General features: G+C 44.8%; 1 protein-coding gene across 3 annotated transcripts in view; it reads left to right on the top strand.

Annotated features, from left to right (window-relative positions):
• The window catches only part of RANBP2 (RAN binding protein 2), a 239538-nt gene extending 217199 nt beyond the window's left edge, over nucleotides 1–22339 (top strand). For all 3 annotated transcript variants that reach the window (XM_068124437.2, XM_068124434.2, XM_068124436.2), the window contains exons 30-33: nucleotides 9212–9357; nucleotides 11002–11275; nucleotides 11580–11905; nucleotides 21273–22339. In XM_068124437.2, the coding sequence (XP_067980538.2) occupies nucleotides 9212–9357; nucleotides 11002–11275; nucleotides 11580–11905; nucleotides 21273–21599 (1073 nt within the window). In that variant the 3' untranslated portion in view covers nucleotides 21600–22339. The remainder of the gene's footprint in view (nucleotides 1–9211; nucleotides 9358–11001; nucleotides 11276–11579; nucleotides 11906–21272) is intronic.
• The last annotated feature ends 2919 nt before the right edge of the window (nucleotides 22340–25258 follow it).

Genomic DNA, 25258 nt, shown 5'->3' with positions numbered 1-25258 from the left:
GACTTCACACGTACTTACGTTACACTTTACAAACAAACGCGTTCAGCATGTTTGTGCGAACCCTCACAGGTGAAGGCTGGGGAGCATGTTGAGCGCGCGCGCACACATTCACGCCTGCACATTCACGCACGGACGCACGCACACACGCACACATTCATGCGCGCGCACGCACACACATTCACGCACACACATTCACGCGCACACATTCACGCACACACATTCACACACACACACACACACACACACACACACACACACACACACACACACACAGGCACGGCAAAACTGAGTTAACATATAAAATATATCCCCACACAGGACAGACACAGCACAAGGTTAATGAGACAGATTAGAGCATGCAAGGTGAGCCATGCAGTGATTTTTTTTTTTTTTCAATGCCTGAAATAACACTAATAACCTGAAAGGCAAGAAACCCAGGGGTGTTCATTTACTAAGCAGCTAGCTAGTGCTGGGAAAGCCAACCGTTCTTTATCAACAATTTCAAATGGAGTGCTAGCTTGAATGCTTCAGCTACTTGGCGAGTGATCTGCAAGAAACTTAGTAACTGAACACACCCCCGTTCTTGAGACCCGAAACGTGATCTACTATACTCTGTATACCCCAGAGAGGATAATAACATGACCCTTCCTGCCTCTCCTGGAGTGGGTTCAATCGTTGCCTGAAACCATACCCAGCTGTCTGTCAGACTCGTAATTTATATTTACCAAACCATGAAGACCATCGGAGATCAATTGTATAATACCTTCAACAGCAAGGATGAAGGCGAGTGGACAGAAGAGGCAACAAATATTTATATTGTATCGCAGGTTGTGACCACAGTGAGGTCATTCTTGTTTTAAATATTATTTTAGCTTTTTCTTCAGTCGTGCCAAAAGTGCCAAAAGTCAATGCCAAAAGTCGTGCCTTCCACACGAAGTATTGACATGGGCATTGAGGAAGTTAGGAGTGGAGGAATGGTTGATCAGAGTAGTGATGGCAATGTACAAAAGAGCGCGCACAGCTGTAAGGACGAAGGACGGGAACAGTAGTGAGTTTGAGGTGAAGGTGGGAGTGCATCAGGGGTCGGTACTAAGTCCACTACTATTTGTTGCTGTGATGGAGGTGCTGCCTCAGAACGTAAAGCAGGGTTTACCGTGGGAGTTGTTGTATGCAGATGATCTGGTGTTGATTGCGGAAAGTATGGATGGACTGAAGGAAAAGATGAACAAGTGGAAGGAATGTATGGAGACAAAAGGTCTGAAGGTGAATATCGGAAAGACAAAGGTGATGGCAAGTGGTAAAGCATGTGGTGAGGTGGAAAGAACTGGGAAGTGGCCATGTGCTGTGTGCAGGAAGGGTGTCGGAGTGAACTCCATTCAATGTACAATGTGCGCTGAGTGGGTTCATCAAAAATGCAGTGGTCTGAGAGGGTCATTAACCAGTGTGGCAGCTACATTCAAATGTAAGGTGTGCACAGAGGGAGCTGCAGATGGAGGAAATGTTGAGTTGGATCTTGGAGACGGCATGAAGCTGGAAGGTGTGAAAACATTTTGCTACCTCGGAGACATGCTGAATGGAGAAGGTGGATCAGACTCGGCAATGGTTGCTCGAGTGAGATGTGCATGGAAGAGGTTTCGGGGACTGAGTGGCATGCTGATGAGGAGGGGAGTGTCGTTGAAGCTGAAGGGAAAGGCGTATGCTGCATGTGTGAGAAGTGTTATGATTTATGGGAGCGAGACATGGGTAATGAACGGAGAGCAGCAACGAAGGCTGGAAAGGGTGGAAATGCGAATGGTTCAGTGGATGTGCGGAGTATCGTTGAGAAAGAGGAAGACAAATGATGAATTGCGAAAGATGATGGGAATAGAGCCTGTGATTGATGCTGTGAAGAGGAACAGGTTGAGATGGTTTGGTCATGTGTTGAGGAAGGATGAAAATGACTGGTTGAGAAGAGTGATGGAAATGAATGTAGAAGGAAGTAGAGGATGGGGAAGACCCAGAAAGACTTGGCGCTGATGGTGGAAGAAGAAATGCGGGCAAGGGGGTTAACAAGGAGAGATGCAGAAAATAGGGCAAAATGGAGTAGATTGTCATAGGGACCGCAAGGCTAACCCCCGCTCTTGCAGGGAAAATGGCCTTTAAATGCATGTTGTGTTGTTGTTGTCTTCAGTCGTGCCAAAGCAACTGAAATGTTTCTTCAGCTTGGTTTATTTTTTAGGCTTTTTCATTTCTGCAACTTAAATTTTAAGCTTTTCATCACATTAATAAAGAATGGTATTTTGGCTCTCCCCCCGTTGGTATTTTGTGCATAGAAGATTGTTCACAGTTCTGTTTAAATATTATTTAAATATGTTTAACCTTTCCCCTTCTGTGTTTATTTCAGTGGTATATTACAACACGCTGTTTTTCTTCCTATTTAAAAGGCTTTTCTCAATTTCCTCTCCAACGCATTCCACTTCAAAAAAAAGAAATTCAATATCTTATACGTCTCCCTCACTACATGGTCTAAATTCACATTCATTCCATCCCTCCTCCATCGTTCTGAATCGGATTGCTAACTTGAAAATCACAACAAACCCAATTTGTTATCAATGTTCGTCTTTCATTAATCATCCACTTTCTAAACTCCCCTCTTGCCCCTCCCATCCAAATCCCCCCCCTTGCACCTCCCATCCAAATCCCCCCCCTTGCACCTACACTCCTAAACTCCCCCCTTGCCCCTCCACTCCTGAACTCCCCCCTTGCCCTTCCCCTCCTAAACTCCCCCCTTGCCCCTCCCCTCCAAATCCCCCCCCTTTCCCCTCCACTCCTGAACTCCCCCCTTGCCCCTCCCCTCCAAATCCCCCCCCTTGCCCCTACACTCCGAAACTCCCCCCTTGTCCCTCCACTTCTAAACTTCCCCCTTGCCCCTTCCCTCCAAAACTCCCCCCTTGCGCCTCCCCTCCTAAACTTCCCCCTCACTCCTCCCCTTCAAAACTCCCCCCTAACCCCTCCCATTCAATTCTCCCCCCATACCATTCCTCTCCAACTCTCCCTCCTCCCCCCTCCTCCAAGCTGCCTCCTCCCCACTTCGTCTCCCTTCTATCTCATACCTCCATCCCCCCAAACCTTCTACTTTCCTCTGCCCCCCCTCAAACAACCCCTCACTGTGCCTTATCCCTTCACCATCAAACCTTTCATCCTCCTCATCCTTCCCTTTCTTGGAACTCTTCTGCAATATCTGACACACTATCAACTGCTCTCCCTACCTCCCCCTCTCATCCTTCATCTTACCCTACTCCTCCCCTCCCCTGTCCTGTACCTGATGCTCCCCCTCTCTCTTCATTAACGGTATGGACCTCAAACATCCGGGGCCTTCGCTCAAACCTGACTGATCTCTCCATACAGGTTGCTTCTGACAATCCAGACTTGATCTGCTTAACAGAGACTTTCCCCCCTCAAGATGTCTCTGATTCCTTAATATCTCTTCCTGGTTACTCCCTCCTCCGGTATGATAGACCTGAGCCTCGGCCTGGTGGTGGGGTGGCTATCTTTATCAAAAACTCTCTTCCTCACTCTCCTTGCACTGCCCTCTTTCCTCCTCACCTCCAGGAGTACCTCTGGCTACGGCTCCCTCTCCGCTCCCACCTTTTGTTCATATGTGTTCTGTACCGTCCCCCAAACAGTGATGACTCCATCTACATTTCACTGTCTGACAACATGGACCAACTTCTATCCACTCATCCCAACTCTCTCTTCCTCATATGTGGTGACTTCAACTGTCATCATGCCACCTGGTTGGGTGTGGGTTCCTCTCTCACCAGTCATGGCACCTCAGCAAAGGACTTCTGTGACTCACTGGGATTGACACAATCTGTCAATTTCCCGACCCGGATCTCAGCCAATGGAGTATCTTCTCTTCTAGACTTGGTTATGACAAACTTCCCTGCGAATGTCTGCTGCTCTTCTTCTGCTCCAATCGGTTCTTCTGATCATGTGCTTGTCAAAGTGGACATCTCTCTGGCCATTCTCAGAGAGCCTCCTCAGCGTTCACGAGTCTGGCATTTCACTCAGGCCGACTGGGACGGTCTTCAAGCAGCCATCAATCGTCTGGATTGGTCTCCCATCTCCACTGCCTCTGACATCAATTCTTCCTGGGAATTCTTCCAAAGCAAACTGATCTCTCTCATGCACAGATTTATCCCATCTCGCCTTCAGTTGTCTTACCCTTCCTCCCGTCCATGGTACACTAAATCTTGTGGGGAGGCAGTTGCCCTGAAACAACTTGCCTTTGCCTCTTGGAAGGCTAATCCAACTGAAGGCAATCTCAGTTCCTTCCACCAAGCTCGGAACAAGTGTGTGTCTACCCTCAGGAGTGCCAGGAAGCACTATCTCTCCTCACTCAAGAATGAACTCTCAAACCTGTCTCCTTCCTCCAAATCCTGGTGGCGTCTGGTCAAATCCGTTTCTGGTGTTTGTTCCCCCTCCATCCCCTCCCTTACCTCAAATGGCCACACAGTTGACATCGCACGTGACAAAGCCGAATGCCTCAACTCTGTGTTTGCCTCAAAATCCTTAGTCCCAAACCCATCTCTCTCTGTTCCCACCTTTCCCAGTCGAACCCAACTGCTCCTGAACTCTGTGTCCTTCTCTCCTGACAAGGTGGAGGAGTTTTTGTCAAACCTCGACTCTGATTCTGCAACTGGACCAGACGGCATCAGCCCACGGGTCCTAAAATCCTGCTCTGCCGCTCTATCTCACCCTCTCTCTGTTCTTTTCACCCTATCTTTTGCTCAAGGTCATCTGCCAGCATCCTGGAAATCAGCTAACATTACCGCTTTACACAAAAAAGGTGCAAAAACAGATCCTTGCAACTACAGACCAATCAGCCTGCTCCCAATTATCAGCAAAGTCATGGAATCCATCATTGCTTCGGATATGAAATCTTTCCTCTTCTCCAATGGCTTGATCTCTGATCATCAATTTGGTTTCAGACCAGGTCACTCTACTCTGGACATGCTGCTTCTGCTGTCTCAACAATGGATGGAGGTCCTCAATGCCAAACAGGAAATCAGAGCTGTCTCCCTTGACATATCACGTGCCTTTGATACGGTCTGGCACCCAGCTTTGCTCACCAAACTCTCCTCCTATGGTATCCATGGAAATCTCCATGCATGGCTTGCGGACTTCCTCTCTGGTCGTAGTCAACGTGTGGCCCTAAATGGATTTCTCTCATCTCCCCTTCCTGTTCAGGCTGGAGTTCCCCAAGGCAGTGTGCTGGGCCCTGTGCTTTTTCTGGTCTTTATCAATGATCTCTCCGACTCTCTGGAAAATCCTCTGTATCTCTTTGCTGATGACTCCACTCTCTGCCGCTCCATTCCTCTTCCCTCAGATCGGCAGTCTGCAACCTCCTCACTCTCTGAAGACCTGGACAAAATCACAGACTGGTCAAACAAGTGGAACATGTCTTTCAATCCTGACAAATCTCACTCTCTTACTATGTCTCTCCGAAAAGATCGACTGGACAACCCTCCCATCTACTTTCTCAACAATCCTCTCCAAGAAGTTCTGTCGCTCAAGCTTTTGGGTCTCACTATCTGCCATGATCTTTCTTGGGAAAACCACATTTCCAAGCTGGCCTCCAAAGCCAGTCGCCGACTGGGCATCCTCCGTCGTGCGAAGTCCTTCCTCGGCACACTTGAGCTCCTCACCACATACAAGGCTTTCATCCGCAGCTCAATGGAATACTGTTCTCCCCTATGGGCTGGTGCTCCTGCCTCACATCTGGCCCGGCTTCACGCTGTTGAATCCAAAGCTTTCAAAATCATTGGAATCTCCCGCGATGAAGCTACCTCTGAGGGCCTTTCACTCACTCACCGCAGGCAGGTAGGTGGTCTTTCTGTCTTCTACCGACTCCTCTCCGGCGTTGCTCCCCCAGCTCTCTCTGTGCTCTGTCCCCCAAATATTCCTACAGGTCGCACAAGATCTGCCAGCAACCCTCTGATGGTTAAACTGCCGAAATCTCGGCTTTCTGCTCACCTTCACTCTTTCATTCCTCTTTTCTCCCGCCTCTGGAACAAACTCCCACACTCCCTTCAATCCCACTCCTCCCTCCAGGTCTTTAAAACAGCTGTTCACCACCATCTCTTATCTTCCCCCATCCAAAACCTTGATCTTTTCTACCCCCACTAATTCACCCCAGATTCACCTTGTTTGAAATTCCAACTTCTTTCCTGGAAGTCCTGGCAGTGTCCATATGTTTATACCTCTCCCCCCCCCCCCCCCCCCTTCACATGCCTCCCCCCCAAAGCCCTCTCCCTCCCACAGATCTCTCGATGTCTCCATGTCTCTCGGTCCTTGCTCTCAAATGTTGTGTTTGTGTCCTGCCCCCTCTCTCCCCATCTTGTCTACCGCTCCCGATGTTATTTGTTTTATGTGTCTGTTTGTCTTTCTGTGTGATTCATGTTCGCTCTTTCACGAGCCTCGATCTTGTATACAAAAAAAAAAAAAAAAAAAAAATGCACAAATCAACATAGTCCTGTTACATCACAAATCCAAGTTCATCAAAACACTAGTATAGTACTTGATAACAACTGGCACATGCGTGGGTTGGCTTTGGTGTTTCCATGTGTATCCACAGCTCGTGATGCAAGGAACCCAGGTTCAAATTTTTATTTTTTTTTCGTTTTTTTTTTGTATGCAAGATCGAGAAAAGAGCTAACATTAATCACACAAAAAGTCAAACCAACACATCAAACACAAAACAAGGGGAGCAGTAGACCAGATGGGGAGAGAGGGGGAAGGACACAAATACAACATTTGAGACCAGAGACATTGAGAAACTGTGGGAGGGAGAGGGCTTGGGGGGGAGGTGGGAGAGGTATAAAACATATGGACACTGCAAGGACTTCCAGGAAAGAAGTTGGAATTTCAAAAAAGTGGATCTGGGGTGAATTAGCGGGGGTAGAAAAGATCAAGGTTTTGGATGGGGGAAGATAAGAGATGGTGGCGAACAGCTGTTTTAAAGACCTGGAGGGAGGAGTGGGATTGAAGGGAGTGGGGGAGTTTGTTCCAGAGGCGGGAGAAAAGGGGAATGAAAGAGTGAAGGTGAGCAGAGAGCCTAGATTTTGGCATTTTAACCATAAGAGGGTTGCTGGCAGATTTTGTGCGACCTGCAGGAATATTTGAGGGACAGAGCACAGAGAGAGAGCTGGGGGAGCAAGGCCGGAGAGGAGTCGGTAGAAGACAGAAAGACCACCAACCTGCCTGCGGTGAGTGAGTGAAAGGCCCTCGGGGTTAGCTTCATCGCAGGAGATTCCAATGATTCTGAAAGCTTTTGTTTCAACAGCGTGAAGCCGAGCTAGGTGTGAGGCAGGAACACCAGCCCCAGAGGGGAGTACAGTATTCCATTGAGCTGCGGATGAAAGCTTTGTTTGGTGAGGAGCTCAGGTTGCTCGAGTGAGATGTGCATGGAAGAAGTTTCGGGAACTGAGTGGCGTGCTGATGAGGAGGAGAGTGTCGCTGAAGCTGAAGGGAAAGGTGTATGCTGCATGTGTGAGAAGTGTTATGATTTATGGGAGCGAGACATGGGTAATGAACGTAGAGCAGCAACGAAGGCTGGAAAGGGTGTAAATGCGAATGGTTCGATGGATGTGCGGAGTATCGTTGAGAGAGAGGAAGACAAATGATGAATTGCGAAAGATGATGGGAATATTGCCTGTGATTGATGCTGTGAAGAGGAACAGGCTGAGATGGTTTGGTCATGTGTTGAGGAAGGATGAAAGTGACTGGTTGAGAAGAGTGATGGAAATTGATGTAGAAGGAAGTAGAGGACGGGGAAGACCGAGAAAGACTTGGGTAAAGATGGTGGAAGAAGAAATGCGGGCAAGGGGGTTAACAAGGAGAGATGCAGAAAATAGGGCAAAATGGAGAAGATTGTCATGGGGACCGCAAGGCTAACCCCCACTCTAGCAGGGAAAATGGCCTTAAAATGCATGTTGTTGTTGTGTTGTTGGTGAGGAGCTCAGGTGTGCCAAGGAAGGACTTCGCACGACGGAGGACTTTTTTTCTTTAAAAAAAATACTATGTCTGTCTCCCTTTGTCCTTGTAATTCACATTAAAGTACACTGTCTTTAAAGTTTTTTTTTCACCTCCACCACCAAAGGTTTCACCTCCACCCCTATCTCTGTTTATTTATTTGAGCAGGATATCTAAAAAAGTTATGGATAGACTCAGACAAAAGTTGGTGGATAGGGTTGGTGTGTGACAAGGAGGAATTGATTGGATTTTCGTGAAGATCCTGATCCTAAGAATGTTTAAAGTGATTTTTCGCCATAATAAGATCGGTCAAAAAACGATATATATCTCAATTTTTCAAAACGTTGCCGCATTTGGACCAAACTTAATTGGATGAGTTGGGTCGGTGACAAGAACGAGCTGCTTAGAATTTGGAGGTCCAAATGCAGATCCAGCCTATCAGTGGGATACAGAACGTAAACTGTTTAGCCTGGCGGAGGTATGTGCTCTTACGAGTGCTGTTCTAGTTTCTGCATGTGATATATGTGCAAGCTGGTGTTGGTGTAGAACCCTGGTGTTGGGCTAGCGGCTAGGGTGCCGGCTTAGGATCCTAGGATCCTGGGTTCGAATCCCGGTCAATCGCTGAATTAACACCAGGGGGGTTGACTCAGCCTGTCATCCTTCCGAGGTCGGCAAATTGAGTACCAGTTCACTGGTAATTCCCTGTTTGTCGTTAAAGGCGGCAAAAAGGGTTGGCGTCAGGAAGGGCATCCGGCCGTAAAACATTGCTTCAAAAAGGGGACCGAAAAACAACAACAACCACGGTTCCCGAAAAGGCCAACCCCCGCTTTGCGGGGAAAAAATGGCCTCTAAAGGTGTTTTTTTTAAATTTTTTATATATGTGCAAGCTCCATGAATTTTAGATCGATAAATGGAAAACCCGAATATGGAATTCAAGCTTGGAGTCTTGTCATGACAAGTCAAGTCCTGAGTTGGGAGTGCTAAAGTTGTCTTGTTTGATTATAGTCATTATTTCCTGCCTTCCCACTTCCATTATCCAGGCTAAAGCTCTCTCCTTTTTGCTCAAATTATTTCATCTTTTCCACATTAATGGCAATTGCAGGAAACTATATTCCAAACGCTTCCTCCTGCTTTGCACCCCATGTTTTGTTATCTGATATAATATGTTAATGAACTTTGCTTTTTATCTATTCAGACCCCAATTTTTCTTGGGCTGGAGCTGGGAAGATCATATTCCAGAAAACTGCAGAAGCCAAAAATTCTGATGAGCAAGCGTCACGTTGCAACGATGAAGAAGATGCCGTTGACATCCACTTTGAGCCCATCGTTTATCTGCCAGAGGTGAGGCTGTTCAGGGTGGTTGTATCACGAGTGGGTAACAAATGGTAGTAAAACTACTAAACTTTCATAAAAACTCAAGGCTTTGTCCATTTTTGAGACAAGCTGTACAATTTCCCTGTTGCATTGCACTATTTACCTCCATGATTTCAGGTTTTTCTGTTTGTCAGTCAATTTTGGGCAGTTTGCTGTTGACTAATTTAAATATTGTTGAGGAATAGTTCAATCTAGAATTTTGTTTTTCATCTGTATCGCTCTTCTGTGACAGCTTGGCAACTGCTGCACCCGTTAAAGGGGAACATTGCATGTCCTGAGCATTTTTGATACCAGAGATATCAGGGTGCCAAGTATAGTTATGGTCAAATGCAATACCCATGTGGAATGGTGAGCACTGAAAACGGTCAAGGTTTCCCTCCTGTGCCCCTCTGCTTTACTGTTTCCCCTCCCCGCTTAGCCTTTGGGGGTTTCTTACGTTTTGATAATAAAACCGCTGGTGCCATGGCTAATTGGATGGGCCTGCACCAGCGCCATTCGAAATGGTGAGGGGGGTAAGGGGCAGGGTGACTTTGGGGGGTTTGGGGTGGGGAACCTCAGCCACAGGCTCATATTAAGTCATGAAGTGTCCCCATCATTAAGTACCTCTATTGGTGCAGAAGTGTCAGGGCCAGTCACGTTCCTCATGCACATAACATCCCGGATGTTCTGGAAAACCCTGTCTTCATTTTTGCAGATTATACCATATTATCCACCGGGAGGCATACAGCGGCTGCATTACTTTCTGCCTATCAGGAATTGATGAGTGGTGAAGAGCCCATCCTAATCGATGGGTCATTCCCCCGCCCTCCACCCCCTTCCCCGAGTACAATGACAAGTTTTCAACTCATTCCATGCAGCAATTCAGGAGAGCATAGAGGTTAAACTTAGAAACCACACACACAGGCTCTTCTCAAGTTATACTTTGGAACTGGTCTGAAGCTTAGATGAGACATTTCGGTCTTAATGTTAGAGGCGTGCATGGGAAGTAGGATTCTGTCAATCCTGAAAAATCTGTCTCGCACTGTTGCTCCGGAAAGATAATCATACAAACCAAACCATCTCTTTTCATGGGCATCCATTGGCAGAGTTTCTCTTGAACTTCTTTGATTCGTCATCAGGTCTAACCTCTCCTTTGCTGACCATAATAGTAAAGCTGGCCTAAAAGTCAGCAGCAGGTTCGGGCATCCTTCGTTGATCCAAGTCTTTCCTTGGAAAAATCAGCACTATCTACAGCGTACCATGCCATTACCTGTAGCTCAATGGAATACTGTACTGTTCTCCCTTATGGACTGATGCCCGAGCATCACATTTGTCTCTTTGGGTACTGTATAACTGTAAGCTCAACATTATTGACAGCTCCCTTGATGAGGAAAAAACACAAGGCTTGTTGCTTTTATGTTGTTTGCCTATTTTATTTTGCACATCTTCCATGTAGGTTTTCTATTTAACACTATTTCCCTTACAGGCTCCATTTGCAACATGCATCTCTCAAACTAATGTGTGTTGTGTGTGTTGTTTGTGTTGTGTTTGTGTGTGTGTGTGTGTGTGTGTGTGTGTGTGTGTGTGTGTGTATGTGTGTGTGTGTGTGCGTGCGCATGTGTGTAAACGAAGGTGGAGGTACGATCTGGGGAGGAGGATGAGAGGATTGTGTTCAAGGAGCGAGTCAAGCTTTTCCGCTTTGACCGGGACGGCAGTCAATGGAAAGAGCGTGGTGTGGGTGACATGAAGATCCTGCATCACCCTGGCAGGGATTCTTTTCGGTTGCTTATGCGCCGCGATCAAATTCTGAAGGTGTGCGCCAACCAACCCATCACATCAGATCTAAAACTGCTTCCCATGCAGGCCTCCAATAATGCTTTTACCTGGACAGCAGCAGACTACAGTGGTGAGGCTTTTTATCATTATGCTTATATGAGGCTTCAAATTCAAACCTTTGGCAATGTACAATTTTATTCTACCATCAACTCATTTAAGGAGAAAAAACATTTTGGTCTGGACATGTTACAAGTGCACCGATTGTTGAAAGCTTTTTAAGTTCCGGCCCATGATGTTGACCATGTTTTTTATTTCTAATTTCCGCTGAAAGGGAATTTATTTATTTACACATTTGCATTTGTGGGTATGTTGATTCCTCTACTTATTTTCACAAGATGGTTCTTGTTTTCTTTTTTCTTTTTTCTGAAATGAAGATGGTTCTGGAAACGTTGAACATTTTGCTGTACGGTTTAAGACACCAGAGCTTGCAACCACATTCAATGACCTGGTGCAGTGGTGTAAAGCCAGATTGAATCAGCGTTCGATTGTCAAGCCCGGTTCGTTTTCCAGCATCTCCAACCCCATAGTTTTCTTGGATGTGACAACCGGTGGCCAGCCCCTGGGCAAGCTTACGATTGAGCTCTTTGCCGATGTAGTGCCACACACAGCTGAGAACTTCCGGCAGCTGTGTACGCACCAAGCTGGGTTTGGATATCGTGGCTCGCCTTTTCACCGCATTATTCCTGAATTCATGTGTCAGGTAGGTTCTTTGCGCACATGTTTGTGCACATATGTGTGGCTTTTTCCTGTCTTATATATATGACCTGTCTTATATATGATATATATATCTGACCAACTGTTATGGATTCGTCACTTCCGTGGTTGTGGTTCTCATCCATTGTAAACATTTTTGGTTCCATGTACTATTATTGTTATCGTTTAAGGGAAATAGAGATTACTGTTTTCAAAAGGTAAAAAAAAGTTAGTGTTTTAAAAAGAAACCGGATCGGAAGAGGAAGAGGAAGAAGAAGAAGCGGAGCAAGTGAGGTCGGAGAAGGAGCCGAGCTGCTTGGAGGTCTGGAGCAAACGCTGGCGAACGGGGGTCACTAGCGAACTTTGGGGTTTCCTGGGAAAGGGATTCCTGCGACAGAGGTGTCATCGCTGTGACAGATAAACCTGCGTGACAGGTTTTGCGGTTGATTCCGAAGAGAATCATTGGAGTGCCATTACGTCTCGAGAACGGACCGTTGGCCATTTTACCTCGCGCCTGATTTCGCATCGCTCCAGGCTCTTCACCTCGCTTCAACCATTTCACTGCATCCAGACGCGAACCTGGTGTGTGTGTGTGTGTGTGTGTGTGTGTGTGTGTGTGTGTGTGTGTGTGTGTGTGTGTGTCGTGTGTGTCGTGTGTGTCGTGTGTGTCGTGTGTGTCGTGGATTTTGAGTGGAATTTGCGGTTCGCCGTGTGGGGAGCCGTCGAATGTCCATACCCGAAGGTGTGATTTCCCAGTCGCCTCTTGAGGGTACCTTCGCCTATCTTTGACAGTGTGACTGTCAACCGAACGGGATTCTGGTCTCGATACGACATCGTTCTGACGATCACTGGAGCGTGGATCGACTTTGGCTTGATGCCGGGATCGAGACATTGGGAATATTATTTTCGCTCACTTGGAGCACAGTGAGTTACATTGTACGAAACTGATGGTACCATCATAGGAATGATATATATTGGTTGTACAATTGATTAATATTGTTATTGTACTGTTATTCTTGTGTGACCTTAATACAATACTTGTTTGTTGGTAACAATTGGTGTGGTTTCAGCATTGATCTTTGACACACAGAATAACACATCTTTCTGCCGTGACTCCTCTCGGGGCTCGGAGGTACACCGTGACCGGGGTTTGGAGAGGAGCACGTAACACCAACCCCCTACTTCATGAAAATAGTCCAACTTGAACATTTGGATGGAAGAATGCAATTTTCTTTTTGTATACATAGACGAGGCACATGGAAGAGCAAGCACACTGATCAGATCAGAACGAAACTGATAAAAACAAGTACAGATACATTCAAAGTACACCGCCCCCATGCCAAATAATTAAATATCCTACAGCGCGGCATTGCCAGGGCGCCCGGCAATACCGCAGTGCAGCTCATTGAGGCTGCATTGGGAGGGAGATGTGTGCACTAATTGATTGATTAATTGTATAATTAAAATCAATAAAAGATTATCGCAAAATATTTTCTTAATCAATTGGCTAAGAGCATAACTAAACCACTTGTGCTTTATCTGAAGATGTATCTTTTAGAAATTTAATTAAATAAGTCATTAATAAAAAAATTAATAATTAATTGATTAATCAATAAATAATTAATCGATTAAATGATTAATCAATAAATCAAAAATATCTTTGATAGCCACATCACTTAGTCACATGTCCAAATATTACCTTCCGAGCTCAAAAGTTGCGAGATATTGGCCAAATGAGAAAGAAAATAAATAAATGATTATAAGCGTCTTTGGGCTTCTTGAAAAGCGCTATATAAAATAAATGTATTATTATTATTATTATTAATAATGAAAATAAATAAATAATAATCATAAAAAAATTAAATTATTAATCAATTCGGTCAGAGAACACATAAACCACCACCATTTCATCAGAATCTGCAACTTAAAAAAAACAACATTTTAGTCATTAATCGAATAATTAAATAATTAATTGATTAATTGATTAATTAATAAATAAAAAATAGCCTTTGCAGCCAAATCATCTGGTCATTGGCATGTCCAAATATCAGCTTCCTAACTCAAAAGGTGCCTGAGTTAATGGTCAGAAGAGAAAGGAAATTTGATTAATTAAATAAGTACTTAATTAATCGCTAATAATTAAATAACTCCTCAATTAATTGATTATTCAAAAAAAACAAAAAATACAGTTTTTGACAAAGGACTTGCTCACTACTGTGCCGAAATTTCAGCTTCCTCGCTCAAAGGATGGCCGAGATATCGTCCGGACAAACAAACAAGAAAACAAACAAACAGAGTGAAAACTGAGTACTCCCTTTCAGCGTGCGTCACTGCCGAGCCCCCTTCGGTGCCCAGCAATGACGATTTGCAATGCCTGGAGATGGTATAGGAAAGGTGCGGTGTACAACAGGACGCAAAACATGCATGCATGGAGAAGGAAACACCAAGGAGGAAAAACTGGAAAATTAGGAGCGATTTGGGTGTAGCTAACGAGAGTAAAACAAGACTGATGGTCCAACAACGGCGTAGCCGAGCTTGTTTGATGCTTTAGTTGAAGAGCATAGTATAACCTGGGTGGGGATACCAGATACCAGTTAGCAAATAAGGCCGAAAAAAATATATTGCTGGTCTCTGGTCAGACCAAAGTTCCAGAATTGATGTGGCAATGCAGTTTTTTTTTGGTATTTTTTCTTTTTTGAACAGCATGGATTGCACATATAAAGGTGTTTTTTGTGTCCTCATGCCTTGCGGTCCTCCTCATCTGCCGTGGCGCCGTCCAGAGAGAAATTAAAGACAGCCGATGGGACTGGTAGGCCTTTTCGTAAATAATGAACACACGCTTAAGTTATTTTAAAATGTATTTATTCTGAAAATCATTAAGTTCTTCAAGCATATTATAGACTGCCATTTCGTTCTCAAGATCGCCTCGCCGTACCGTCAAACATTCCAATTTGTCGATTGCGTCAACACTGCACATGCGCATTTTCAACTGCTCATATTTTTGGAACGGCTGGTTGGATTTGGACAAAATAAACGTAGTTTTGTAGGGGAGAACCGTGTGCGAACGTCGATACCAATGGCGACCCTTACAGACCCGTACTCCCCGAGATAGCGCGCCGGCCTGGCAATAACAGGCGCGTGCTGTTGTAGGTACCGTTGGAAATTATAAAATAATAATAATAATTGTTGATGCGCAGAGTCAAAATCGATGCGCGCGCTGACCAGAGACCGGAAATATATTTTTCTCGGCCTAATGTAAGTATTAAATTTTTTTTGACTTCAGGCATGGACAACCGGTTCATGAATGACTTGGTGAAAACAAAAACGGTGAATGGTAAATGATGAACCAATAAATTCCACATTCCTGTGCCACCTTCAGTCAAACGTCAGGCATTGACATCGCGTTCTCTATATTTTCATTCCAGACAGCATCATTCATCATTCCAATCACAAATTAATAATATTGTATTAATTTATCAAAATATAATGTTTAGTCACTGGAGCGACTCAAATTGTATTGAGAAAAGTCAAATTGTATTGAGGTATCAAGCCAGCAATCCACCACCATCTGTTCACTTCCGGATTCGGGAGCAAGGTCCGTGTCGATCGCATTTCAAAATCGTAATTGCATTGAGGAATTTCTGAAACCTCCGACCTACCTTACGACACCCGCTGGGACCCCCAAAACGTTCCACAGAAGGTTATTATATTTATTTTAGTAAAATATACAACTGTAATAGTTACTAAACATGCCCCCCCTCTCATGTGACGAGATCCTCAGCTCTGATTTGTGAACATTTGTGGTGACAGACAGACAAACGCTGTTCTAGACATTATTGCCCGACTACTATACAGTGCATTCAGAAAGTATTCAGACCCCTTCACTTTTTTCACATTTTGTTATGTTGCAGCCTTATGCTGAAATCGTTTCAATTCATTTTTTCCCTCATCAATCGACACTCAATACCCCATAATACAACAACAACAACAACAACATGCATTTTAAGGCCATTTTCCCTGCTAGAGCGGGGGTTAGCCTTGCGGTCCCCATGACAATCTTCTCCATTTTGCCCTATTTTCTGCATCTCTCCTTGTTAACCCCCTTGCCCGCATTTCTTCTTCCACCATCTTTAGCCAAGTCTTTCTCGGTCTTCACCGTCCTCTACTTCCTTCTACATTCATTTCCATCACTCTTCTCAACCAGTCACTTTCATCCTTCCTCAACACATGACCAAACCATTTCAACCTGTTCCTCTTCACAGCATCAATCACAGGCTCTATTCCCATCATCTTTCGCAATTCATCATTTGTCTTTCTCTCTCTCAACGATACTCCGCACATCCACCGAACCATTCGCATTTCCACCCTTTCCAGCCTTCGTTGCTGCTCTACATTCATGACCCATGTCTCGCTCCCATAAATCATAACACTTCTCACACATGCAGCATACACCTTTCCCTTCAGCTTTAACGACACTCCCCTCCTCATCAGCACGCCACTCAGTTCCCGAAACTTCTTCCATGCACATCTCACTCGAGCAAACGTTGCCGAGTCTGATCCAGCTTCTCCATTCAGCATGTCTCCGAGGTAGCAAAATGTTTTCACACCTTCCAGCTTCACGCCGTCTACAAGATCCAACTCAACATTTCCTCCATCTGCAGCTCCCTCTGTGCACACCTTACATTTGAATGTAGCTGCCACACTGGTTAATGACCCTCTCACACCACTACATTTTTGATGAACCCACTCAGCGCACATTGTACATTGAATGGAGTTCACTCCGACACCCTTCCTGCACACAGCACATGGCCACTTCCCAGTTCTTTCCACCTCACCACATGCTTTACCACTTGTCATCACCTTCGTCTTCTCCTATATTCATCTTCAGACCTTTTGTCTCCATACATTCCTTCCACTTGTTCATCTTTTCCTTCAGTCCATCCATACCTTCCGCAATCAACACCAGATCATCTGCATACAACAACTCCCACGGTAAACCCTCCTTTACGTTCTGAGCCAGCACCTCCATCACAGCTACAAATAGTAGTGGACTTAGTACCGACCCTTGATGCACTCCCACCTTCAGCTCAAACTCACCACTGTTCCCGTCCTTCGTCCTTACAGCTGTGCGCGCTCTTTTGTCCATTGCCATCACAACTCTGATCAACCATTCCTCCACTTCTGACTTCCTCAATGCCCATGTCAATACTTTGCGTGGAACCCTATCGAATGCTTTCTCCAGATCAACAAACCCAAGAAACAACATCTTCCTCTTCTCCATGTACTTCTCCTGCAACTGCCTCACAATAAAGAGCGCGTCTGTCGTTCCTCTTCCTGGCATGAATCCAAACTGCATTTTGTCGATCTTCACCTTCTTCCTTATCCTCCTCTCCAACACCCTTTCCAATACCTTCATTCCATGCTCCAATAACTTTATCGCTCGGTACGAGCCACACTCCAGAGGGTCACCTTTCCCCTTGTATAGAGGGACGAGGGTACTCAGTTCCCAACCCACTGGAATGCGACCTTCTTTCACCACCAGATTACAGATCTCTGCCATTCTCTTCACACCCCAACTTCCTGCTGCCTTCAACATATCTCCCACAACTCCCGTCGGCCCTCCCGCTTTTCTACTCTTCATTGCTGTTATCGCTTCTTCAGCTTCCTTCTCAGTTATCTTCTCTGCCGGTCCTAAAACTGGGTTACTCTCTATGTTGCCATCCCATTCATTCTCTGTATTCAACAGCATTTCCATATATCTTTTCCATCTTCCTTTAATTCCATCTGGGTCCACAACGATTTGTCCCACTTCATCCTTCAAGCAACTCACCCCCATCACATCACACCTCTCTTTCGCTATCTGCTTTGCAATCCTGAATACCGCTCTCTGACCCTCTTCCGAATCCATGCGTTCTCCGAACATATTCCTACATGCCTCCTGCACCTTTGCTACCTCTTTCTTTGCAGCCTTCTTGGCTGCCTTATAACTTTCATGCTCTGCTTTTTCTGCTCCCGTACCCTTCGCCTTCTGCCACTCCTTGAACTTCTTCCTCTTCTCGTCAATCCTCTTTCCAACTTCATCATCCCACCAGCATGTTTCCGAGGGCCTCGGTGGTCCTTTTGTCCATGCACATACCTCACCAACGGCTCCCAACAGACTATCTTTCATTGACATCCAACCACGTTCAAGCTCAACCACATCATCCTCTACCCTACTCAGCCTCTCTTTTAATGCCTCCCTTATTGTCACCTCTTTCAACCTCCACACCTTCATTCTCGGTTGGTACTTCACCCGCCGAGCTCTCCTCGCACCTTTCACCCTTATGTCGCAGACAACAAAGTGGTGCTGTGAAACAGCCTGCTCCCCCGGGATCACCTTTGTGTCCCGGAGGTGCCCCCTATCTCGCCTAGGCACCATCACGTAGTCAACGGTTGTCGTCGACCCACCTGACGTGTATGTGACAAGCTTATTATCCCCTTTCTGGAACTGAGTATTACAAATCAACAAATCAGTAAACTCCAAAATCCTTTCACCTTCTCCATTTCTCACACCATATCCGTAACCCCCATGAACTCCCTCAAAACCGTCCATACTCCTTCCCACATGTCCATTTAGGTCTCCTCCTACCACAACAACTTCCTCATCTTTCACGTTTTCCATCAGCTTCTCTATCGCACACGAGAACTTGTCCTTCTCTTCATCGCTCCGACCAACCTGCGGAGCATATCCCGAGATGACGTTCACCAAGAGCTTTCCAATCATTTTCACCATCATCAACCTATCACTCACTCTCGTCACACTCACCACACTGTCTACAAACTCCTCAGAAAACAGGACACCAACACCATTCACGCCCTCCGGGCACCCTTGCCACACAAACTTGTATTTCTGTCCCTGCCTACCCTTCACCATTCTCACACCACTTCCCTTCCATCTCCTCGTCTCTTGCACACAACATATGTCCACTCTTCTTCTGATCAATACTTCCACCACTTCTCCTGATCTCCCTGTCATTGTCCCTACATTCCATGTCCCAAACCTCAGAGACCGATCTCCACTTCGGGCTGTACCCTGCCCATATGTAGTTGTAATTGTCATGGTTCTCTTTTTGAGGCAATGTTTTTATGGCCGGATGCCCTTCCTGACGCCAACCCTCTTATTCGCCTCTTACGACACGCAGGGATACGGTGTACCTATTCTAACCAGGGTACACACCGTACACACCAATCCCCATAATGACAAAGAGAAAACAAGATTTTAGAAAGTTTTGCAAATTTATTAAAAAGAAAAAAACTGAAATATCACATTGACATAAGTATTCAGACCCTTTGCTATGACACTTGAAATTTAGCTCAAGTGCCTCCCATTTCTCCTGGTCATCTTTGAGATGTTTCTGCACCTTGATTGGAGTCCACCTGTGGTAAATTCAATTGATTGGACGATTTGGAAAGGCACACACCTGTCTATATAAGGTCTCACAGCTGACAATGCATATCAGAGCAAAAACCAAGCCACGAGGACGAAGTAACTGCCTGCAGGGCTCAGAGACAGGATTGTGTCGAGGCACAGATTTGGGGAAGCCCACAAAAAGTTTCTGCTGCATTGAAGGTTCCCAAGAGCACAGTGGCCTCCATAATTCTTAAATGGAAGAAGTTTGGAACAACCAGGAGACACATGAAAGCCCGCTTGGAGTTTGCAAAAAAGCACCTAAAGGACTCTCAGATTGTGAGAAACAAGATTCTGTGGGCTTCCATGTGTCTTTCACTAAGAATAGGCTTTTGTCTGGCCACTCTGCCATAAAGCCCAGATTGGTGGAGTGTTGCAGTGGTCGTTGTCCTTCTGGAAGTTTCTCCCATCTCCACACAGGATCTCTGGAGCTCAGCCAGAGTGACCATCGGGTTCTTGGTCACCTCTTACCAAGGCCCTTCTCCCCCGATTGCTCAGTTTGGCCGGGCGGCCAGCTCTAGGAAGAGTGCTGGTTGTTCCAAACGTCTGGAACCAGATTGGTGATCTGAGATGAGGTTGTTGGAGAAAAGGAAGGATTTAATATCAACTGTGATGATGGATTCCATGACCTTGCTGATGATTGGAAACAAGTCAATAGATCTGTAGTTGAGGGGTTATTTTTGTCACCTTTTCACCCCTCAGCCCAAATTGGGCTAAGGGGTATTGTCTTCCGGGCGTCTGGGCGTCTGTCAACTTTTGGTTTCCGTCAATTTAAAGAACGGCTTGTCCAATTAAATCCATTTTTGCAGTATGTGTGGGGGTTGAGAAGAGGAACGTTCCTTTCGAAAATGGGCGCGGTGCGATTTTCAATATGGCCGCCACGGCAGCCATCTTTAATTTGGTTTCCGTCAATTTCGAGCAGAACGGCATGTCCGATTGAATTCATTTTTGCAGTGTGTGTTGGGGTTGGGTAGAGGAAGGTTCCTTTCGAAAATGGGCGCGGTGCGATTTTCAACATGGCCGCCACGGTAGCCATCTTGAAATTGGTTTCCATCAATTTCGAGCAGACCGGCTTGTCCGATTAAATCCATGTTTGCCGTGTGTGTTGGGGTTGAGTAGAGGAAGGTGCTTTTCAAAAATGGACGCGCTGCGATTTTCAATATGGCCGCCACGGCAGCCATTTTGAAATTGGTTTCCGTCAATTTCAAGCAGAACGGCTTGTCTGATTAAATCCCTTTTTGCAGTGTGTGTTGGGGTTGAGTAGAGGAAGGTTCCTTTCAAAAATGGGCGCGCTGCGATTTACAATTTGGCCGCCACGGCAGCCATCTTGAAATTGGTTTCCATAATGCATGGGCTGAGGGGTTACGCCCGCTTTGCGGTGCTATTTATTATGTAATGCAATGATGCTGGCTGATTTCCAAGCAGATGGAAGATTACCTTCTTGGGTCGAGCAAAACGAGGATGTGTTGGACCAAGTGCCTAGCTGACACTCAATTTTGGCAAATAATATTTGAAGAAAAAGAAGAAGAACATATTGTGGATGAAGATGATTTTGGGGTACTTCTGGCAGAGAAATAGGGAAATGAATCATTTTTAAATGCTTTTATTATTGGAAGAAGTGTTTATGCAGTGATAACTTTTTACAGCTTTTTACAGTTTTATTTACAGCATGATAACTTAAGAATGCTGAAGGGATCTAAGTCAAACTTGGTGCAAGTATGTTTAATGATGCAAAGATGAACTGATTAGATTATGGCGTCAAGAGGTCAGAGGTCATGTCAGGTAAAAATGTGATAACTTTAGAACTGATGTAAGCGAGTGAAGAAAGAGGTTTGGTCGTAAGGGAAGGGGAACCTATTGTATATTGCAGTGGGTGTGGGAAGGGTGTATTGATTTCATACCCAGTGTATTATTAAATTGTTTGCAGGGAGGAGATATTACCTTCGGCGATGGCACTGGGGGAAAGTCCATCTACGGAGAGACATTTGATGATGAGAACTTCAAGTTGTGCCACACGCAAGCGGGCCTTCTTTCCATGGCCAACCGTGGACAAAATACAAATAACTCGCAGTTTTTCATCACCCTGAAAGCAACCCCACACCTGGACTCCAAGCATGTAGTGTTCGGCTGCTTGCATGGCAGTCTGGAGGTGCTACACAAGATGGAGGCGCTGGGTTCAGTTGCGGGCCAGACAAGCGAGCCTGTGTTGGTGGGCGACTGCGGAGAACTTGAGAGAGAGTCGGTAGAAAACTAACCTGATGTGAATATCTGGGATTTTCGCACTGAAAAGTAAATTTAAAATGGACGTGCGAGAAATTTGTGATCTTTTGGCTTTAACTGTGCGTCCCCCACCCCCTCACTGTTTTGGGCACGCACACACGCACACACACACACACACACACACACACACACACACACACACACACACTCCTTTTAGTGATAAACAACTTTGTTCAGAAGTTGAACTACTTGTGTACACGAGAGCTTTCGGGGAGAGGGTAATGAAATTTAAGTTTTCAAAATAAAGTATTGGATTTGATTTTTACGTTGAATAGAGCATGGTTATATATGAACTGGAGTCACTGAACGCTTTATTGCGGTCTATCGTTTATCTTGCTTCATCGCCTTGCTTTCCATAATCTGAACATGTTGGTATGACATTGATGCTGATATGAAGAAATGTTAACCTCCAACTCGAGGCAGCTGTGATTTTTCACACATTCGTGCATGGGGGATTATCTGCCCTTTTTATTTATTGTTGTCATTTGTTTTGATTTCTCAGTTATTGAGCAGTTTGAAGGGGTTGGGTGGAGTGGTGGTTAGGTTTGGAAAACCTTGGTGAATCGAATTTATAAAATGTTAGATGCGAAAATAATTTGCTTTCGAGTATTTTTGTAAAGGATTATTTCGATTTTGCATGGTCGAAATATTTTCGTGTGCTGGGGTTGGCTTCTTGGATGGGTCATTGGGAACAATAAATATTTTGTACAGGCATTGTGTCTGCACTGCGTTGGATCGCAGCTTACACATTTCCTAGATACTCGCTGGACTCAAATCCCAAGTTGGCAAGGACAAAAGATAGTAAAAGAAAACTAAATGATTCCCTGAATAATTAAAAGTTCCTGAAAAGCATAAACGAGTCATTGAAAATGCACACAGCGCATGCACGAAAGCCCTCTTTAGAACGCGTATGTCATTTTGAAAGTCCTATATTGTTAGTCTCACCCCCGAAGGGGATGCGAGACCATTGCAATTCCCTTCTGTCTCTGACATCATAGGTCACATGGTATGGCAGCCATATTGAATTCAAAGAAAAAAAAATTGGCCATCTTTTTCTCTGAAACCGCTCGATGATAAAAATTTAAACTTGACATAGGTCAAAAAAACCCCATGGGGTATATCGGGTGATGTCACTGACGTCATCTGTGAAGTGATATTCCAGCCATAAGTGGTTCAATCGAAATCCTTATCTGAAACATCTGAAACCTCACATATCTGATCTACAACCCGATTATTTGTGAGTGGTTAATTAAATTAATAAAGTCATCGATCATGTAGTCTGTCGGCCATATTGGATTCAATATAAAAATTTTTATAGATACCTTCTTCAGAACTGCTTAACAGATTGACTAGACATGAGGAATATAGTTATAATTTTTTTTTTTCATATTCACCTTTATTGATTCAATTCAGCCTTAATGTGTACAAAAGTTGTTGTTAAATATCCAAATAATTAATCAATAAATCTACGTGTAACGGCAATGTATGTGACATGATAGGGTGCATGAATGATACCGGTGCAGTCGTGGCCAAAAATATTGGCACCCTTGCCCTTTTTTAAAAATAACTCACAATTTTCTCGAAAAGTAAGTTGAATTTGACAAAAGTATTTGGTCTCCACAATTCTTTATTTCACTGTTAATATTACAGAACCTTTGTTTTTGATTCATAACTTAATATATCCTTTTAGATCACAAAATAAAAAGAATTGGCATCGATAAAATTAGACACTTGACTTAATATTTGGTAGCATTTGGACAAAACAACTGCAGTCAAGCACTTCCTATAGCCATGAATGAGCTTCCAACACCTCTCTACTGGCAGTTTGTCCCACTGTTCTTGTGCAAACTGCTCCAGTTCTCCCAGATTTGAAGGGTGCCTTCTCCCAACTGCTGTTTTCAGATCTCCCCACCGTTGTTCAATGGGATTTAGATATGGACTCCTTGCTGGCCACTTCAGAACAGTCAAGCTTTTTGTCTTGAACCATTCCTTGGTGCTTTTTGAAGTGTGTTTGGGGTCATTTTTCTGCTGCAAGACCCATGACCTTTGACGGAGACCCAGCTTTCTGACACTGGGTTGAACATTGCGCTCCAAAATGCATTGGTAATCTCCTAATTTCATGATGCCATGCACACATTCAAGGCACCCGGTGCCAGAGGCAGCACAGCAACCCCAAAACATCCATGTTTAACTGTAGGGAAGGTGTTCTTTTCATTGAAGGCTTCATTTTGTTTTCTGTAAACATAGAGATGATGTGCTTCACCAAAAAGCTCTAATTTGGTCTCATCTGTCCACGGGACATTCTCCCAGAAGGATTTTGGCTTGTTCAGGTGTGTTTTGACAAACTCCAGTCGGGTTTTCTTATCTCTGTCTCTCGGCAGTGGGGTCCTCCTGGGTCTCCTACCCTAGAATCCCCTTTCATTGAGTTGGTGACAGATGGTGAGAGTTGAAACTGTTGTACCTTGTGTCTGAAGGTCAGCTTGAATCTGTTTAGCAGTTGATCGAGGTGCTCTCTCCACCATTCCAACAGTCCTTCGCTGCAATCTTCAATCAAGTTGTCTCTTGCGGCCACGTCCACGGAGGTTGGCTACAGTATCATGGGCCTCAAACTTCCTGACAAAATTGTGTATGGTGGACACAAGAACACCAAGGTCTTTGGAGATAGACTTGTAGCCTTGAGATTGTCCATGCTTGGCTACAATCTTGTGTCTGACCTCAGACAATGCTCTGGTTTTCTTTCTTTTCTCCATGCTCACTGTGGTACACACAGTGACACAAAACAGCAGAATGACTCCTTTTCTCTATTAAAACTGGTTGAATGAGTGATTTTTATATTGCAGTCACCTGCAACTCACCACGGGTGAGTTCAATGCCAGAGTAAAGGAGAATCACCTGCTTGAAATCGAATTATTTCGAGCAACTTCTAAAAGGTGCCAATAATATTGACTGGGCCATTTTAGCATTTCTGTGTGGAATAAGCTAAGATTTAGTAATTGTTCATCTTTTTATGCCTCCGCCCACAAAGTCACTGGAGGCATTATGTTTTCGGGTTGTCTGTACATACGTACGTCCGTCCATTCGGGCTAAACCTCGTTTTTCTCAGCAACCAAATGTCCGATTGAGACAAAACTTTCAGGGTAGGAGTGACACCTATGCAGAATGTTTTTATGATAATTGTGATGTCATAGGTCACGTGGTATGGCAGCGACCTTGGGTTAAAAGCAAATAATGAAAAAATTCTTTCTCGGAAACCGCTGAATGGAAAATTTTTAAACTTGGCACATTGTAAAGTCCTCCCAATGGGGAAGAAAAGCATGATAATGATATCATAGGTGGTATCATAGATAATGATATCTATCATAGGTATCATAGGCCACACTGGTTAATGACCCTCTCAGACCACTGCATTTTATATGAACCCACTCAGCACACATTATTTCCATATGATGAAAGTGACTGGTTGAGAAGAGTGATGGAAATGAATGTAGAAGGAAGTAGAGGACGGGGAAGACCGAGAAAGACTTGGCTGAACATGGTGGAAGAAGAAATGCGGGCAAGGGGGTTAACAAGGGGAGATGCAGAAAATAGGGCAAAATGGAGAAGATTGTCATGGGGTCCGCAAGGCTAACCCCC

Source organism: Myxine glutinosa, chromosome 8 (genome assembly GCF_964187855.1).
Source record: "Myxine glutinosa chromosome 8, kmMyxGlut1.1, whole genome shotgun sequence".
In the NCBI taxonomy this organism is placed as follows: Eukaryota; Metazoa; Chordata; class Myxini; order Myxiniformes; family Myxinidae; genus Myxine; species Myxine glutinosa.
This window is presented reverse-complemented; position numbering and strand designations above follow the sequence as displayed.